Below are 20,835 nucleotides of genomic sequence, written 5' to 3' on the forward strand. Positions count from 1 at the left end.
TGCAGACTGTTCAGGACCAAGGAATATTACAAATTTCTGAAAGTGATAAAGCCTAAGAAACCTATAGGTAAAAAGAAATCCAAAGAAGAAAAAATCAGTCAAGAAACACTTGTCATGATGAACCGAAAACAACAAATGAAGAGCAAGAAAAACACTAACAGGGAGAAAATTGAGTATACTAAGTTATGCAAAGCCGTTATAGACTCAGAGAGGACAAAAAAAATTTAACACAAAAAAAGTAGAACAAGCATTAAGGGAAAACAAAGGATTTAAATCAGCAGTAATACAGAAAGACAAATGATACTGAAACTGAAGAATAGCGATGGTGTACTTATAAATAGCAGAGAAGGCATAATTCAAATAGCAGAAGACTACTATAGAGAATTATACAAGGAGCAAGGAAATGATGCCAGCAGTGGGGAAGATGGATTGCAAATTAATAACACATACAACATACCTGATATCCATTGTTGGGATATCAGAGACGTGGTGTCACACAGATTTGTATAAGGAATGCCGAACTGGAATTTGGGGAGTACAATGTGTACAGAAAGGATAGACAGGATAGGAAGGGAGGAGGTCTTATGCTGTTAATTAAGAAAAACATAAAATCAAAAGAAGTGCATCCAGTTGATATAGAAGAACAGTGCACTGTTGAGTCAGTTTGGTGTGACATAAGCACTGCAAAAGCAAAAATAAGAGTAGGAGTGTGTTATAGGCCTAATGACTTGAATGAGTACAATGAACAATTGTACAGAGAAATAGAGTGGGCTAGTAAATCGGAATGTCTTATAATGGGGGATTTTAACTTCCCAGATATTGACTGGAACTTGTGGGTTGGTCACTCAAACACTAGTCAGACTTTTGTGGATTTATTGGATGATTGTTTTTTACAGCAGCATGTTCGAGAGGCAACCAGAGAAAGTAATACTCTTGATCTGGTTATCAGCAGTGATCATTCATGTATTAGGAATTTGCAGATAAAAGAACCACTAGGTGGCAGTGATCACAGTGTACTGACGTGGGATTTACTTAAAGATTTGATTACCATCAGGGGTAAAGGAAAGGGTTTTTGCTTCCGTAAAGGCGAGTACAGTGATCTCCGACAGTTTTTAAATTCTGTACAGTGGGATCAACTGACGATGTTACCAACAGTAAATTCTAAGTGGGAAGCATTCAAGGAATTAATCGTGGAAGCTACTAAAAGTTTCATGCCTATTAAGAAATATTGTTCAAGGTTTAGGCCTAAATGGTTGTCAAATGAACTAATGAGACTCGTAGCAGAGAAGAAAAATGCATGGTATGCATATAAATTATCAAGCGACTCAGAAGCCTATGGCAGATATAAGTTAGTCTGTAATCAGGTCACAAAGGAGGTTCGGCAGGCGAAGGCAGATTACGAGAAATCCTTGGCAAAAGATGCTTAGAAAAACAGCAAGGATTTCTTTACTTATACAAAACTCTAAAAGGAAGGGGATGAATCAGATTGGTCCACTTGACATCGATGGTTCGACTGTTGATGATCCTGCTCAGATAGCAAACAAACTGAATGAGTATTTTGCCTCTACATTCACACGTGAGGAATTATTAAGGTTTTAAAATGACAGAAGGTTATCAAATTGTAGCAGGATACTTAATGATTTTGTAATAACTGAGAGCAAAGTGGAAGAGAAATTGTTGAAGTTAAACGTAAGAAAAGCACCTGGGGTGGATGGGATCTATCCAGTTATATTAAAGGAGGCGGCAAAGCAACTAAGCAAACCCTTAGCCATAATTATGAGAGCGTCCTTGGACTCAGGGGAGGTTCCCACGGACTGGAGATGTGCAAATGTATCCCCAATTCACAAAGGGAGATCGAAGGGTGACACGAGTAATTACAGACCAGTTAGTTTAACTTCTGTTCCTGGTAAAATAATGGAGTCACTGGTTAAAGATGCATTGCAGGATCATCTAGACAAGACTGCAGCAATAATTCAGACACAGCATGGGTTTGTTAAGGGAAAGTCTTGTCTGACAAATTTGATAGGATATTATGACATGGTTACAAAGGAACTGGATGTAAAAAATAATTTTGATATCATATATTTGGATTTCAGGAAAGCTTTTGACACTGTTGCGCATGGAAGACTATTGTACAAATTGGAGCAGAATGGTATTAAGGGTAAGTTGCTACAATGGATAAAAGGATGGTTAAGTGGGAGAAGACAGAGGGTGGTAATCAATGGGTGCTGCTCTTCTTGGACTGGTGTTATTAGTGGGGTACCACAGGGTTCGGTGTTGGGTCCACTGTTGTTTTGTATATTTATCAATGATGTTGATGAAGGTATATCAGGCTTAATGTCAAAGTTTGCAGATGATACAACAAAAGTTGGCAGGGTTGTTAATGACAGTAATGGCAGTGTGCTACTGCACCAGGATCTAGATAATTTGGGCAGATGGGCTAAGAAGTGGCAACTGAATTTTAACCTTGACAAATGCAAAGTACTGCATATGGGTAGAAGTAACCCCAGAGAAACGTACCAACTGTGTGGTACTACACATAAGGTGGTAGAAAATGAAAAAGACCTGGGAGTAATTGTGGAGTCAGAAATGAAGTTTTCTGAGCAATGCAGACAGGCTGCCAGGGCAAGTCATGGGGTTTTGTCAATGATATATAGGAATTTTGCTAGCAGGGAAAAGGAGGTGATTATCCCTCTGTATAAGGCGATGGTCAGGCCACGCCTTGAGTACTGCGTACAGGTCTGGAGGCCTCATTTTAGGAAGGATGTAGATTTACTTGAGCATGTACAGAGAAGGGCAACAAGATTGGTGAGGGGAATGAAGGGATCCTCTTATCAAGAGAGGCTTAAGTTCTACAAATTGCAGTGGCTGGAGACTAGGCACCTGCACGGTGATCTGATAGAGGTGTATAAGGCCTTGAATGGGTTCAGCACGCTGAATTCTGATGGGATCCTTCCACTTGTTCAGATTACGAACCTAAGGGGGCATAAATTCAAATTAAGAAAGGACAGATGTAGAATAGATGTGCGGAAATTTGCCTTTAGCCTGCGGGTGGTTAATTGCTGGAACAAACTTCCATCTGTCGTTGTGGAAGTTGATAGGTGAATAAATTTAAGGAGGAACTGGACAGGCATTTGGAGGGAATGGTGTGTTTTTTTTGTTTTTTTTTTGGCTGATGCTGCATAAGCTCATACACTTGCTTTCTTGCATCACATGCCACTACTACTACTACTGATATCCTTCCTGATGAGGTAGAACATGCATAGAAGAAAATGAAGAATCAGAAAGCTCCGTGGAAGATGAAGTTACTGCAGAGTTGTTAAAATTGGGAGGAAGAGACATGACACAAAAACTGGCAAGACTCTTTACAAAATACATTAGAAAAGGTGTTGAACCTAATGAGTGGAATAATGCAATCATAGTTTTGCTGCATAAGAAAGGAGATAAATCAGAAATTGGAAATTATAGGTCAATTAGCTTGTTATCCCACTCACATCTACAAGTTGTTCACAGGGGTCATTACTAACAGATTAGAAAGAATTCTTGATGAGAATCAACCGAAAGAGCAAGCTGACTTTAGGACAGGATTCTCAACAATGGATCACCTTCACGTAATGTCACAGCTAATGGAGAAGGCAAATGAATATAAAACACCATTATGCCTGGCATTTGTGGATTTCGCATTTGACTCTATAGAGCATAAGGCAATGTTTCGGGCACTGGAAAGACAAGGCATAGATACCCCATATATTATGATTTTGAAGAAAATATATGAGAATGCTACCTCCTTTATTGGACTAGACAAAGACAGTAATAAATTTAAAATTGAGAAAGGAGTTTGACAAGGAAACACAGTATCTCCGAAATTGTTTACTGCTGCCCTTGAGGAAGCTTTCAGAAGATTAGACTGGTCACAGAAAGAAGTCAATGTGAATGGAGAATAACTAAACCATTTATGATTTGCAGATGAAATTGTGGTCATAAGCCATAATCCCCAATAATTAGAGGAAAATCTTAATCAGTTATGCATAGTTAGTAAGGATTTTGGACTGAAGATGAATATGGCTAAAACAAAAGTAATGATGAACAAGTATGCCACAAAAAGGGATATAATGATTGAAGGAACAGTAATTGAAAAGGTGGAGTTATATACTTATCTGGGACAAGTCATTAGCTGTAATAATGATAAATGGATGGAAGTCAAGAGAAGAATAAATTTTGGATGGATAGCATTCAGGAAATATAGTCACATACTGAGGAGCAATATCCCAATTTGTCTAAAACGTAAAATAATGAACCAATGTATACTCCCCACCATGACTTATGGAAGTGAAACTTGGGCACTCACCAAAAGAATGGAAGAGAAGCTGAGAACTACACAGTGAAGAATGGAACGAATTATATTGGGAATCAGACTTAGATAAGAAGAGAAACACATGGATTAGGCAGCAAACTCAAGTAAAGGACATTCTTATCAAAACTAAAGAACTAAAATGGTCTTGGGCAGGACACATAGCTCGAAGACATGATGACAGATGGACTAAGAAAATAACAGAATGGTACCTAAGAGGAGCTAAGAGAAAACCTGGAAGACAACGGAGATGGATAGATGAAATTCTTAAGTTTGTGGGTAGTAAATGGATGGCTATTGCACAAAACAGAAGGAACTGGAAAGTTGCTGGAGAGGCCTTCATCCTGCAGTGGATTGAAAATGGCTGATAATGATGATGAAGATTGCTTTCTTGCATCATATGCCTCTACTACTACGATATATTCTAATTTCAGTGACATAAGCAAATAAGCATAGAAGATACACATGTTCAATCTGTTTTGCCCTAAATACCACAAGTGACTAGTTATTTTCTAGTGTCCTTATATTATACATACCATACCATAGTGAAACTCTATCTCTTGTTTCTGGATGATGCCACATTTCCTATTATGTCAATGTTAGTGGTCCTAACCAGAAGTTCAGATTCAATCATTTTATTGATGACCTACTTGACTTTACTGTAGACACAGTTAAGAATAAGTGTTCTTGTATATTTTTATACCCTGAAACACCCCTTGAAGTTATGTAAGCTTGTTTCCCTAGCAATTGCTTTCCATTTGTTTTATGCATCATCTTGGCACATCTTGCCAATATTGGCTGTTGCAGTAATTAACAAGGTCTCTTCAGATGCGTATAAGCATTGCTTTGTCCCAATATCATCAGATACATCTGTCTGTGTTATCCCTATTCTCCTAACTAACAATTTTCCTGAACCCTGAAAGTATCCTCAGTGATATTGGCAAAAACTCTTGTACAAGATTTGTTCAATCTATTCCATCTCTACAAAATATATTCTACCTTCCTAAAAGTGCAGGCTGTGCTTATAAAAAATTTCCCACCAAAAGCCTTGCATTGTCCCTCAGGTTTTTATTTAATCCACAAAGGCTGTAGCATGTAGTTCCTCCTGTCATGCCTAGAAAGAATTGAAAACGCATTCTGACCTAATTTGCAGCAGTTTTCCAGCATGGTCCTATATTTATCCAACAAATTGTCAGTTCATGTGCATTTAACATCATTAGTCCCTACCTGAATAATAATGCTCTCTTTATCTGTCCCCCTGCCGACCGGGCTAGCCGGGTGGGTAAAATGCCTGCCTGGCAACCCAAAGGTTGCGGGTTTGAATCCCGCCTCAGGCTTGGATCAAAGTACTGCAAAAACTTTGGGAGGTGCATTATGGCCACAGAAGCCGATGCACCAATAACTACCAAAAAAAAAAAAAAAAATTTATCTGTCCCCTTGAAATCTGACACTCTTTTGATGATGTCATACTACTACTATTTGTTCATCTGTTGTTGTTACAAAAAATTTTACCCATATTCCTGACAGTGGAATTTCCCAATAAAACTAAATTCTCTTGAACCAGAGCAATATGCATTTGACTGTTCTGTTCTGGGGCCCAAATCAAGGGTTCACCACCTGACAAGTCGCCAAATACTTGAGGCCCTTCTGATCACCAGATACAGGTTCCCAGTTTTATTTGTGTGTCTAGGACAAGTACATGTTTCTTCATTGACTCAGATTTGGCTAGTAATGTGTCAAGTTTTAGTTCGAGATCAGTACACTCCCTGCCTCAGGAACAAAAAAGAATTGTCTAGATTGACCTTTGAATCGCAGGCTACACGATCAATGAACTCATGACCTACATGGGAGTCACCTATGACCATTTCCTTCTGAGTCATGATGATATCCACACAAATTAGTCGGTGGATCATTTAACAGCTGTTATAAAGGTAAGAATTAAACTAACAGAATATTATAGTAGCTAAGCAGTTACCAAAACTTTTTCTGCTCCTGAACTTTGGAATTTAAACTTACATGACACTGAGAAGCATAACTTAACAGAATTAGTTTTAGAAAAGGTAAAAATTAAATTTACAAAATATTGCCAAAAATCACTTCACAAAAGTGTCAAAATTAAATTTACAATATATTTAAACAAATTAAGGAAAAACAAAAATTTTTACTAATCTCTTAATCCAGTCTTTCTTCGGTCCTCTTTAATATAATCCTAAATGTCCATGTCCACTCTGTGAGTGCCGCCTGCCAACTTATGTATATGGAAAGGAAGCATGGTCTGAAACAGTTTTAATTTCATCCCCCCCTTCCAAGTTAGACACAATTAAGAGAGATACTAAAACTCTTATTTTCAAGAACTTAGATTTAAAAAAATTAAACAGTAGCAAATGAAAAAAATTTTTTTGTGTCATATATATACTGTCACAGGTACCAAGACTTATAATGCATCCCTTTACTCCGATCTTTGTTTGGTCAAGACTTCTAATAAAGAAATTAAGATCAGACATTTTCTGAAAGGTAATGGGAGTTAGTTGTTCAGGTGATATGCTGAAAACACAAAGTTTTGCATGTCATTACCTATGACCTATTTTCTCAAAATTCTTTTTAGTTGCATTGCATGTTATCAGAATAAATTTGCATTAAATTTTATTAATGATACTGAAAATAATTTTTGCATTAAAAAATAGTTTTGTGCTCTGTTTCTCATTAAATTAATAATGATACAACAAAATACTTGTTAATGTGAATATACATTTCATGTTAACCATTATTTTGCCATTTCCATTTTTGTGCTAAGTGGTTGCCACTGTGCCAGCTTGTTTTCTGTTTTATGCCTAGACAACAATTTATTTATTTATTTAACCAATTCAGAAGCTTAAATATGGTCATTCGAGAATGGCAAGAAGCAGTTCATCTCACCTGCAGGATATCCAGTTACTTTTATCAAAGCAGTGCATATATGTTGTAAATATTTTCATCTGTCATTTGTATATTTATCTGTGAGAGCTATCAGTACTTTTTTTTATTATTATAATTGTAGAGAATGCAGACTGGAAAAAGGCAAGAAGACGATTAGCTACAAAAACTGAGATGACATCTTTTGAAAAATATGCAACCAAAGCATTGCAGCAATTAAAACACACAGGTAACAGAATTACTGTTCATATTGTTTCTTCAAGTGTGTTTGTTTTTGAGCAGTGTTGTAAGAAATTAGCCTAGGAACAAGATAATGTAATATACTCTGGAAAATTCTTTTGAAAAGAAATTAAATGTATAATAAAATTATGCATTGTTAAAATTATTGATAAAACTCCAAACAAGAGAAATTAGACATTGTCTCATGAGTGCAGAAAGCTGGAAAAAAAAAAAAAAAAAAAGTTTAGACCGTAGTTCAACCACCTCTTTAGGGAGTACATTGCTGAGTTCATCTTGTCGGGATTCTGTTTGGTGTTAGAATCACTCTGCTGTGGTTTTAGTTTGCTAGTGATCAGTTTTGATATTTGAGTCATGTCTCTATGTGTTAGGAAACTAGCTGCTATTATTTTGCAAAACTGGATATGCAGATGTTTGCTAAAGGGTCCAAGGCTTTCTAATCAGGAGAAGGCTCCCTCATCTAGGTTAAACTTGTAGAGAGCCAAATGGGATCCATACCCATTGTCCCTTCCTCACCTTCTTGTGAGGAGGGAACAATGTGTATGGATCTCATTTTTTTTAAGCCAGATAAGCCAGCTATATGGATACTGAACAAATGAGGATTGGCTGTGGATATGGGAGTAATTGTATAATTTACAATTAAGGCTGAAACTGTAATCAGTATTGTATTAAAAAGCAAGCAAGATTCATACCAGCTGGAATGTCACCTCACCCAAGTAAGCGACCCATTGTACGCTTTTCAGGGAACAAGGATGCGAAGTGCCAATTATGTTACTGGCACACTGTGATGTGCCTGTAACATAATATTTAAAAAAATTAATAAATCAAGGTGGACACCATGATGAACCCAAATGGTTAAAGAAGCAATTAAAGAAAAGAAAAAAATATAAAACAAATATAAAATATTTATTTTTGGCAAATAAATTCTCATTGGAGTACAAAGAAAACTGCAGGAGCACTAAGATGTACAAGAAACAGTTGTCTGACGATTATATGAAAAGATGTGGCAGTCACTATATAGACATATATAGTGATCACTAGCATTAGTGATCCTATATATAATACAGTGGATTCTGGTTATTTGGGCCATCGGTTAATCGGGGCAGCCGTTTATTTGGGGCAAATCTTAAAAAACAGAACCCAACAGATAAAATAGCCATCGTTTACTTCGCTTAATTGGGACAAAATGCTGTTTAATCGGGGCAGAAGACCGCAGCACTGAAGATTACCCTACGATTGTCTCCGACCGAACCACGTGGTTCTGTCGGATTTCTGGAGGTCACAACCATAAAACAATAAAAACAATTAGCAGTCACCTGTTTATTAGGCTTTTGTGTTAGGGAAATCTATCATAAAAAAACGATAGTAAACTCGATCTTATTGAATTTGCGATAATACCAACAGCTGGAATTCTGTGGGTTATTATGGTAAAATGTGTTTACACTTCCACGAAATCTTCAATCATATAAAAAAAATAATTTTCATAATCTTCTCTTCATTCCTATTTTTAAAGCTTCGTAATTTGTTACTCCGTTCTCACTTGTGCGTATCGTGTTACTTGCAATTTGTGTGTGCCGTGTTCTTTGCTATTGATTGCTTATCTTTTTACTGTTTTAAATTTTAACCCCCACCCACAAATGACAGTGAACAGAAATGTCAACTAGTTTAGTTAGTATGTACATGTACATATTAATCCTTCTGATTATCACGTATATTCTTCCGAATTTCACGTATCATTTAATTTTTTTATTGGTAAGGTAATAAAAGGTAAATTTGTACTTAATATATCTTTACATTTATAGCCTGTGGATAATATTCCTCCTATTTTTGCTAATTAGAATCGCTGTTTAATTGAATTCAAATTCAATTCACAAATGTGATCACAATGACTGGCGCTTACTACACATCGTATAGTGAACGGTACTTTACTATGGTGAGTTCATCGTAACGTGATTTGATTGTACAGTGAATCAATTGTAAAGGGGGTGGGAGGCATTGTATTTTTAACTATTTACGTGAAACTTCGGATAATTGGGGCAGCCGCTTAATCGGACCAAAATGCACTAGTCCCGATGTGTCCCAAATAACCGGAATCGACTATAGTATCTTATGTAAGGTTCGGGTGGCACCTGAACATCAGTTTAACTCTGCCTTGGTACACTCTGATAAATACAGATCTCGGTAAAAGGCCAGAAATGTGTGTATTGTTTAGTTGTTTCTGGCCACTTGGTCACCACGAAGGCAATCACCCAGAATCCAGAAAGCTTGCCCAGTGTCTATTTACAACCCAGGGAGGTGGGCCACAACTAAGCACAAGACATGGTGGACCTCAGGCACTAAAATCATTGTCCGCCCTAAAAGGTGAAATCTTGCACCCTCTGGAGGAGGTAGTGCTATACCAGTGGGCACCAGCAGTAAATCCTGTATCCTGAGTGGCCCAAACCCAGGATACCCAAAAAAATAAATTAAGCAAAATAAAATAATAATAATAATAAAAGTAAAGAAAAATAAAATATAAATGTAAAAAAGATATATAAATAAACTAAAATTTAAGATTTAGGATAAGACTCTTTCTTTATAGGAAGTCAAAACTACTACTGATATTTTATAAGTGACTTCCAAAGAAGAGAAGTGGAAGAAGCAAAATTTTGAAAGGCAATAAAATGTCTTGCTTAAAAGAAATATATAGATTCCTGATTTCATAAGATTATGCCAGTGATGGAAAAAAAAAAGAGTTTGATGAAAATCATCATAAATAGAGCATGTAAATAGTATGTGCTCAGAATTCTATTCTTGACCTTGCCACAAAAACAAAGATGCTCCATCTGCACAAAAAAAAAACCCCTACTTTCTTCAGTGTATATATTGCATCTACTAATAAAATTCAAAGCAATTTATCTTTTGGAAGCTGCATTATAAATATAATGCTGCATTATAAATAAAATCCCCCCACCCACCCACCCAGATGTATGCTAGTGGCCAAAAGTGTGAAAACTTGAAAGAAATGAATTTTTCTATGTTTAAGTTAAAATTAAAAATAAGATGAACATTTTAACTACTAATATTTATAACAGTGTTGTAGATCTTTTTGTTCTGAAGCTAATGCAGTAAATTTCATCCAAATCCAATGAAATGGAAAGAAGTTGTGTGCTGTGAAATATAATTACCAACAAACACAAACTGATTCCAGAATCTTGACAAAGATTTGCAATCATACATATGACCAATGACTGAAGGTTTTTGAGTCACCAGTCAGAGTCTCTTCAGTGACTGTGATTGGCTGCATGTGCAACAATATGCTACACAGTATAAATTGCTGATTATGCAGTGATTCTGGACATTTCAGACAGAAATGTCCAGAAAACAAAGTACTGTGTAGTTATTGAACATTAAGGTATCTGTGAGACAGGACTAGTCTATGGAGAAGGTCTAAAGCTATTACTTTGCATAATTGAGGGCTACACATATAAACAGATTGCAAACTACTTGGTGAGGGTCCAACAAAGTTTGAAGTCCAGAAGCTGTGTAACCAGTATATGAATACTGGACCCATCTCAACCAAGCAGAGAATAGCCCAGAAAAGATGTACTTCTTTGCTGGACGACAGAAGAATTTCAAGGCTTGCAATTGCAGATAGAAGAATAACATTTTCTGAAATAAGAAGTATCTTGTTGACTCCTGACTTGAGAGCAAGTGAAAGGACAATCCAACATAGACTTTTTGACAATTGAATTAAAGCTAGAATTCTAAGGAAAAAGCCATCCTTGACTTTAAAGCAAAGACAGATGAGAGTGACTTGGGGCAAAGAGCATGTTAATTGGACTTCTGAGCAATGGCAGTCTATGCTATGGAGTGATGAGACTAAAATTTCAATATCCAACAGTGATGGAATCAGATATATCAGATTTGATTCCAGAGTGTCTCAGTGCAGCAGTGAAATATGCACAGAGTATTATGATATGGAGATGTATTTCATATGCTGGAATTGGCAGAATTGAAGTGTTGCAGGGTACAATCAGTGCAAGAAAGTACATTGAATGCATCCTTGAGAGAAAGCTATTGCAGTCTGCTGACGACCTTTTCTTGATCCAGCTAACTTCATTTTCCAACAACAAAATGGAGTGCAGTGTCACATGGCAAAGATATTCAAAGTGTGGTTTGAAAACCATAATATTCAAGTAATGGAATGGTCTAGAAATAGTCCAGACTTGAATCTGATCAAAAATTTGTGGTACAGGTTAAAATGGCTTCTGCATGCTTCTCAACAAAACAATAAATGAGAATTAACAGAATGTATTATTCAGTCATAGTTCCACATAATCACAAAAGAACTACTGGAGAAATTGGTAGACTCCATGCCTTGACGATGCCAGGCAGTATCAAGAGTAAAGGGTATCCAAGAAAATACTAACTGCATTGATGCTGCAAGGACTAAGTTATAGATTTCGGTTACACTTTAACGTTATAATCGTTTATGAATTTCCATATCGTTTGTTGTATTAGTACAGAATAAAGTGAATTTTGATATAGCATTCACCTTTGTGTTTTTTCTTTAAAAACTTCCTCCTACTTGCCATACAAACAGCTATGTTTTTGAAAGTTTCCACACTTTTGGCCACTAATGTGTAAATGAACATGTTTGTTTTTTGACTCACCAGATGCTCTTGCATTACACGGATGTTATAATTCTGGACATTTCATTGTGGTAAAACCAAATAGTAGCAGCTCTTTCTTATACCAAAAGTGATTCATTATGGTGGCTGTGGAGAATATTTTCTCTTTTGTAGTTGATAAATACTTGCAAAAGTGTCTTTATTTTTCTCATTAGGACCAATACAAAGATGCAGTGTAGGTTTATTAATTCCCCTGCTGTATATTGTTAGAAGCTAAAGATCTGTTTGGAACCAGGTCGTTAAGAGAGAGCAGTGTTTATTTATTTAGAAATAAATGCTTTTTATCCTCTTTTAGTACTGTAATGGCTTTAGAAATAAATATGGTAATTGTGACTTGATTCTTCACTCTGTGTTCATTGTATAAACGGCCATGTCTTATATGTGATGGTTGGCAGACTTTCCCTTGTGAGTTCGTAAGATGTTTACTTATGACAGTCAAATTGGATGGTTTCTAAGCATTAACGTATAGTGGAGAAGCAAGTCTGAATGAATTTTTGGAAGCTTTATGTGTTAAAATTATTTGTTATCTTAAATATAATCATATTAGAACCAGTCAACTAACAGGGCTACTTAAAGAAAAAGTTTCATGCTACTTTTGATAAAAATGATAAAAATGTATGGTTTTTGGCAGGAGTTCTGATATTCTACCAGTACCAAGAAACAATATTTTAGTTTTGATTAAATGATACTTAGATGCAAACTCGATTCAAAAATCAGTATTGCCAAGTTTAGGCTCCTAATGGAAATGCATTATACCTAATTTGTTGACATTAAAACCTCTCTCAGTGACCCAAAAATTCAAATTAACATGTTGTAATAATGTGTATTAAGAATAATGTGTATCTATATGAAGCTATGTGAAACAACTTGCTTACCGTGAGTGTTACTCTGATTGTTGTGCACAGAATTTTTGAGCAACACTGTAGTGTTCTAATGAAACAAAATTGGAAATTTTGTGTCACAAGAGATTCTTATTTCAGTGTTATAGGCATTTGTATTTTTTGCTTCCAGATTAATTTATTTTTCAAATACACTGGACTCCCGCTAGTCCGAACTAATTGGGACCGAGCCCTGTTCGGATTAGCAGAATTTCGGATTAGCCGAATAACGTACCCCAGATTTTAAAATGAATAAGGAGTGAGTGACTTTGATAGCTTGAAGGAACGCTTCAGGAAATCACAAGCTACCTTTGATGATGATCATTAAATCAGCGAAGCCGAGAGTGCTTTTAAAAATATAAACATTAACAATATTCCAGTTCATTACAAAAGTCAAAAAAAGGCTTGGATGAACGGACAGCTTTTCATTGAGTGGTTTCATAATCAATTTGTCTCAGCAGTGAAACGTTTCAGCAATGAAAATGATTTGCCACCTCGCGCCATTCTCCTCATAGACAATGCGCCATCCCACCCAGACGTTTCCGAGTTTACATCAGGGGATATAAAGGCAGCTTTCTTACCGCCTAATGTAACACCGTTATTACAGCCCATGGACCAGGGGGTGTTACAGTCTATCAAGCTTGCATACAGAAAGAAATATCTTAGGTCCTTGATAGAAGATAACACCAATCCACTTTCTTTACATGAGAAAATGAAACAAGTGAACTTAAAAGATGTTGTATATTGGGTTGCTGAGCTGTGGGAGAGTGTAACCGGTGGCAAAACATAGCATCTTCTAATCGATTTTCATCGTTACGTCAAAAGAAATTAACAGAGTTTGTTACTTCTGAAAAATGGCTTTTGTTCCTGTTTTGGTGTATTGATCTGTAGTTTTAATAGGCCATGTCAAACACTGATATATTAATTTTGTATTAGTACAGTACTACAATAAAATACAATTTTTTTGTGGAATTCTAAATGTCTTTGTACCATTAATACCATTTAAATTTAACGTATTTAACATATATTTTGCGAACTAAAAAATTTCCTCTCCACTGACCGAAACGTGTTCGGATTACCGGGGTTCGGATTAGCGGGAGTGCACTGTATTCTATACTGTATCAGTATTTTACATTTATAGCTTTCATAATTTGTATGACCCTGAAGTGAAAGTGGGATTAATTTTGCTTATGCATGTATTATTTTATTCAAAAATGATGTAAATGCAGGATTCCCCCACTATTTCAAAACTGTAATTTTTGGGATGCAGCTTATATTTGAGAATATGGTATGTATGCACAGTTGTGATATGTAAAACCAGCTGTCTAATGATTATGAGCAGTATAATTGTTTGAAAAGAGCACCATAATGAAACTCAGAAATTCTGAGGTTTTCCTAATCACTTAGAGAATGTGATTAGCATAATTTAAATTCTTATAGTATAAGACACCAAGATCAGTAAGGGCATCCACTATTTGAAATTTACTGTTAATGTTGGAATAAGCAAAATTAATTTATATTTGGAAGAGTGAACTTTTCAGGTTGACATTAAGCACTTGATTGATGTTACAGACCAATTTATTGTGGATTTTATAGGAATGAACGTCTGTCGTCTAGTTGTTAGGTATTGAGCCACTTATGTATTTTTAAGGTCACTGTGTTATTCAAAATGTCAGCTTATTCTCGCTACTGTTCTCCCATCCCAAATTCAGAAAACCTGGATGGGATGTAGTGTGTGTGTGTGTGTGTGTGTAAACTGAGTGGACAGAAATCGTGAGATACCCACCTAGTAATGGGTAGGCCCACCATTTGCCCGGATAAAGGCAGTCACATGGCAAAGCACCGAGTCCATTAATTCAAGAAAGCGTTCCACAGGTATTTCCATCCATGCTTGCTGCACTGCTGTCCATAATTCTGTCACATTCCTGGGTGGAGGATCCAAAGCTTGAACAGACCCTTCTATGGTATTCCATCCGCCACATGGGTTCATGTCCATGATGGTAAAATCTGCGGAATGCTCTTCGAACCATACTCACTCTACCACAGCTCTGTGGGGAGGCTCATTGCCCTGCTGGAGGAGTCCATTGCCCTGTGCGTGCATGATGACCATGAAAGAATGCAGATGATCTGCAAGGATGGACACATAACCTGGACCATTCATAGATGCGTCTAGACATACCAGAAGTCCCAACATGTGCCAGTTGAACACTCCCCAGACCATTGCCAACCATCCACCTGCCTGAACAGTTCCTTGTTGACCCTCCCGATTGGCAACCTCCCTCCCGCCCGAAATAACTGGAAATGGGACATCAGGCCAGGAGACCCATTTCCAGTCATCCAAGGTCCAGTGCCGATGTTCTTTCGACCAGTTGAGGCATAGAATCCTGTGTCGTGGTGTTAGCAATGGGACTCTGGTGGGTCAGCGGTATCCATAACCTATTGCAGCTAATGATTGCCTGATGGTCTTGGCAGAGACATTTCTGGCACCTCCCTCGTTAGTCAGCAGTGATTTGTGCCACTGTCATTCTCCAGTTGGCTGAAACAATGCGAAACAGATTGACGGCCACGTTCATCCACCACTTTTCTCCGCCCACAGCGCTGTCCACAATGAGATGTTATTCTGGAAATGGCATATTCCTGATACACTCTTTATGCTGTCGAACAGGACTAGTGCAATTTCTGCACCCCCTCACCATACTGACATCAAATTAGCATCTACGTGAATGAAGTGATGCAGTGTACCTATATACCTGCCAATTGGTGGGTTCGTCCACTAGCGAGAGGGGTAATAGTGTCTCATTGCCCAGGAACCAGGTATATCCCACAAATTCTGTCCTTTCCGTGTATAGCAACATGTATTAAAACTCCATGCAATAATTTTGTTTTCAGTTTTTGTTTTCGTTTTAGTATTAAAATGGCATAATAATGCCAGGAAGCAGACTTATTCTGATCTCCACCCCCCTCCCCACACAAAAAACCTCTCTCATATTATTTCCATAGTTAAAAAGTGGTCATTCGATACTTCCCTTCAACCACCCTTGTCTGCAGGTTAACTTTATGAGTTCTGGTCTACTGTTTCCTCCCTAAGGTTTTGTAAAGTTCTTGTCTCAATTCACTCACCAGAGAATTTTGTAATTTTCATTCTCTTTCATTTATTTTACAATCCCCACAGAGCCTTATACACTTCTCTCAAATCCCCCAATTAGGTGTCTAGTTGCTGAGTTCTTCAAACCACATCTTGTAAGCCTCTTCTCATAGGGATAATGCTTATCACTCTTCACCAATTTAGTTGACTCTTGGTACCTTCTCTAGAAGTTATATATTTTTCTTTAGATGTGGCCTCCAGACTTGGCTACAGTATTCCAAGTGATCACAGCATCGTCTAGTAGAGAGGTATGATGACTTTCCTTCTCTCTATCTCTCTCTCTCTCTACTTGAAAAATTCTGATAAATCATAGAAAAAACACCATGTGCCCTTATTGCCTCCTGCTTACACTACTTGTACTTAATTTTTCTGTATCACGATCTCCAAATCTTTCTTATTCTTTTATTCCAAACATCCTTTTAATTCTTCTCCATCTAATCTGAAAACTACTCCTGTTTTTTCTGTAGCCACTATTTTTGGACATATTTGTAGTTGGTCCAAATATTTTTGAAGCAGCATAGTGTTGGTCGTGATCATTAACCACCCTCCCACCTTTAAGTCATAAACAAAATTTGTAAGGTTCTTGTCAATACTATTTTGTAAAATAGAAACAAGAGGTTTGAGCACTGATCCCTGAAGAAGACCATTTGCTACTCCAGTCTACTCTGATGAATACCCATTTATGATCACATTTCTGTCTCCTGGCCTCTATCCAATCTTTAATCCCCTGATGGATTTTTCCATGTTATCCTGACTTGCTCTAAGTTATAAAATAACTTCTCATGAGTAACTGTATCAAAAGTCTTACTAATTCCACATATATTATATCAAAGTTGTTTCTTGCATCCAGCTACTTTAAGCTTTGCCATAGTAATTTACCAGATTTCTCAGACAAGATCTCTTCACAAATCCATGCGGAGACCCATATGAGATACCATTCTTATTGAGATTGCCTTATTAACCGTATATTTCATATTCTTGCCAACCATAGAAGTTACTCACTTTCATTTGGCCCATCTTTAGCTCCTCCCTTATGGATTGAGGGTCATGGGAACTTCTGTAGTCCAAGGAAACAGTCCCTGAATCTAATGATGATCTTATGAACATTACTTTATTAACATTTACAATGTAAATTAATGATGTAATATTATGGTTTGATGTGCAGGTAAAAATGCTAGTCTAAAAACTGTAGTATGAATTATATAATTTTATTTCATTTTGTTTGTTGGGCTTGTTTGTTAATTAATCCTTCAAGAGTGCATGGGATATCCTATTATTATAAAATCATTTTGTGCAAAAATGGAGTGACCAATCATACTCAGCCTTTTAGAACCTTTCAGGAGGTATCTGAGGATTGTTCTTGAAAGGCATGTATTTACATTTTTAAAGTTTTCACTCATTATTTTATTATTAGTTGTATGTGATACATTGATACTACTGGAGTGTAATTTTTAAAGCATTTTGTGTTGAGTTTATAAAATGGCACTGAAGGCAGTTAAAAGAATTGACTTAATTGCTTTCTAAGCATAACAAAGCAGTTAACTTCATCAGGAAGACCATGTTTATGGTGGAAGGGGGTGAGGAACTTGGAGATGCTTTCCTAACACGAAATCTGGTGTTAGGAAAGTGTGCAACCACTACGAAATTAACAGTACCAGAACTGTTTCAAGAATAGGTTGAAAACCTAAAATAATCGGGCTAAAATTCTGCACCAGGCTGAAAGAAGAATTTTTCAGCTGGCCTGCAAGATCACAGAACTTCTAAGGTTAGTTCAGGTTCATCATACCTGAAGAATTGTCATGGTTAATTGATTCTATGCCAGGCTGGACTGAAGGTATTTTGATGGCAAAAGGCTTTCCAAAAAATATAAAGTTTTATACTTAATTACTGACTTAATAAATTTTTATTTTTATACACATATATTTTTGTGTGTTAATTAAGATCACTAGTGTAGATATGTGATTCAGCCTATCTTTCTTTGCCATCTCTTTTGGCAGTAACAGTTTCTTCATTAGCATTTCTTGTTTTGATGAAATTTTCAAATAATTTTTGAACTTACATTAGAAATTTGCTGATGCTATCGAGGCACTGTTAGGTGGATTGGAAAACTGCTAGCTTGGGGGGATACACAGATTAAAGGTAAACAGTGGTCGCAGGCAGAGGCAAAAGTGATTCTTGCACTGGTGGATTGGAAAACTGCTAGCTTGGGGGGGGATACACAGATTAAAGGTAAACAGTGGTCGCAGACAGAGGCAAAAGTGATTCTTGCACTGCTTCTAATAGAAGAGCAGCAGCCTGGAAAGCAAGGCAATGGAGATTTCCAGGACTGCTGGGAGTCATAGTGGAACAAATAAATACATGGGCTGTGTTAAGATAACTAAGAGAAGAAACAGGTGCAGCTATACTTGCATTTACACCAATGCTAGGAGTATAGTTAATAAATTTGATGAGCTTGAAGTGCTACTCAAGACATCAAAGGCAGATATTGTTGGGATATTAGAGACGTGGTGTCACACAGACATTAGCAGTGCAGAATTGGAATTTGGGGGGTACAATGTGTACAGAAAGGATAGACAGTACTGCAAGCAAAATCTAAGGAAGTGCATCCAATTGATGTTAGTGGACAATGCAGTGTTGAGTGTTTGGTGTGACATCAGCACTGGGAAAGGTGAAATGGGAGTAGGTGTGTGTTATAGGTCTAATGAATCTGATGTGTATAATGAGCAATTGTGCAGAGAAATAGTGGGCCAGTAAATCAGAATGTCTTATAATGGGGGATTTTAACTTTCCAGATATTTACTGGAACTTGTGGGTTAGTCACTCGCACACTAGCAAGACTTTTGTGGATTTAATGGATGACTGTTTTCTACAGCAACATGTTCGAGAGGCAACCAGAGGGAGTAATACTCTTGATCTGATTATCAGCAGTGATTATTCATGTATTAAGAATTTGAAGATAAAGGAACCACTGGGTGACAGTGATCACAATGTACTGATGTGGGAATTACTTAAAGATGTAACTACCATCAATGCTAAAGGGAAGGGCTTTTGCTTTTGTAAAGGTGACTACAGGGGTCTCAGACAGTTTTTAAATTCTGTACAGTGGGATAAACTGATGATGTTACCAACGTTAAATTCCAAATGAGAAGCCTTCAGGGACTTAATTTTGGAGGCTACTAGGCTTTTCATTCCAACTAAGAAATACTGTTCAAGGTTTAGGCCTAAATGGATGTCAGATGAACTAATGAGGCTCGTGGCAGAGAAGAAAAATGTATGGAGTGCATGTAAAGTATCAGGTGACACAAGCCTATGGCAGATATAAACTAGTCTGTAATCAAGTCACAAAGGAGGTTAGGCTGGCAAAGGTAGATTAAATCCTTGGCAAAGGATGCAAAGAAAAACAGCAAAGAGTTTACTTATGTAAACTCCAGAAGGAAAGGGATGAATCAGATTGGACCACTTAACATAGATGGGGTGACTGTTGATGATCATGCTAAGGTAGATGATAAACTGAATGAGTATTTTGCATCTACATTCACACATGAGGAGTTATTCAATGAGGGGAGTACCAGAAGTTCAACTCTAACAGGGAGTTAAGTTATTTTGTAATAACTGAGAGCAAAGTGGAGGAGAAATTGTTGAAATTAAACATAATAAAGGCACCTGGGTGGATGGGATTTATCCAGTTATATTAAAGGAGGCAGCAAAGGAAGTAAGCAAACTCTTAGCCATAATTATGAGAGCTTCCTTGGACTCAGCAGAGGTCCCCATGGACTGGAGGTGTGCAAATGTATCACCAATTCACAAAGGGGGTTCAAAAGGTGATAAGTAACTATAGACGTGTTAGTTTAACTTGTGGTCTGGAGAAAAGAATGGAATCATTGGTTAAAGAAGCATTGCAGGATCATCTAGAGAAGACTGCAGTAATAGTTAAGAAGACGCAGCATGGATTTGTTAAAGGGAGGTCTTGTCTGACCAATTTGATTTGATACTATGATGTTGGTCACAAAGGAACTGAATGCCAAAAATAATTTTGATGTCATTTACTTGGATTTCAGGAAAGCTTTTGATACTGTTGCACATTGAAGACTGCTGTACAAATTGGAAAGGTATGGCATTGAGCGTAAGTTGCTACAATGGATAAAGGGATGGTTGAATGGGAGACTACAGAGAGTGGTAATCAGTGGACACTGCTCTTCATGGACAAATGTTGTTAGTGGAGTTCCCCAGGGTTCGGTGTTGGGCCCATTGTCGTTTTGTATATCTATCAATGATATTGATGAAGATATATCAAGTTTAATGTCCAAGTTTGCAGATGATACAAAGGTTGGCAGGGTTGCTAGCAACAGTAAAGACAGTATGCTACTCCAACTGGATCTAGATAAGTTGGGAAAATGGGCTGAGAAGTGGCAACTGAAGTTTAACACTGACAAATGCAGAGTACTGTATATAGGTAGCAATAACTGAAGAGAAACGTACCAACTATGTGGTACTACACTGGGAATTGGAAAGTGAAAAAGACCTGAGGGCAATTGTGCAGTCAAATATGAAGTTCGCTGAGCAGTGCAGACGGGCTGCAAGGGCAGGTCATGGAGTCTTGTCAATGATATATAGGAATTTTGCTAGCAGGGACAGGGA

General features: G+C 37.1%; 1 protein-coding gene across 1 annotated transcript in view; it reads left to right on the plus strand.

Moving 5' to 3' along the window:
• Positions 1–20,835, plus strand: part of LOC150075155 (methyltransferase-like protein 25B) — a 158,148-nt gene that overhangs the window by 113,458 nt on the left and 23,855 nt on the right. Inside the window, exon 9 of the mRNA XM_090388383.1 lies at positions 7,389–7,493. Within this exon, the coding sequence (XP_090244509.1) occupies positions 7,389–7,493 (105 nt within the window). The remainder of the gene's footprint in view (positions 1–7,388; positions 7,494–20,835) is intronic.

Source organism: Mastigoproctus giganteus, chromosome 14 (assembly GCF_048544385.1).
Source record: "Mastigoproctus giganteus isolate SK-2022 chromosome 14, ASM4854438v1, whole genome shotgun sequence".
Taxonomy (NCBI): domain Eukaryota; kingdom Metazoa; phylum Arthropoda; class Arachnida; order Uropygi; family Thelyphonidae; genus Mastigoproctus; species Mastigoproctus giganteus.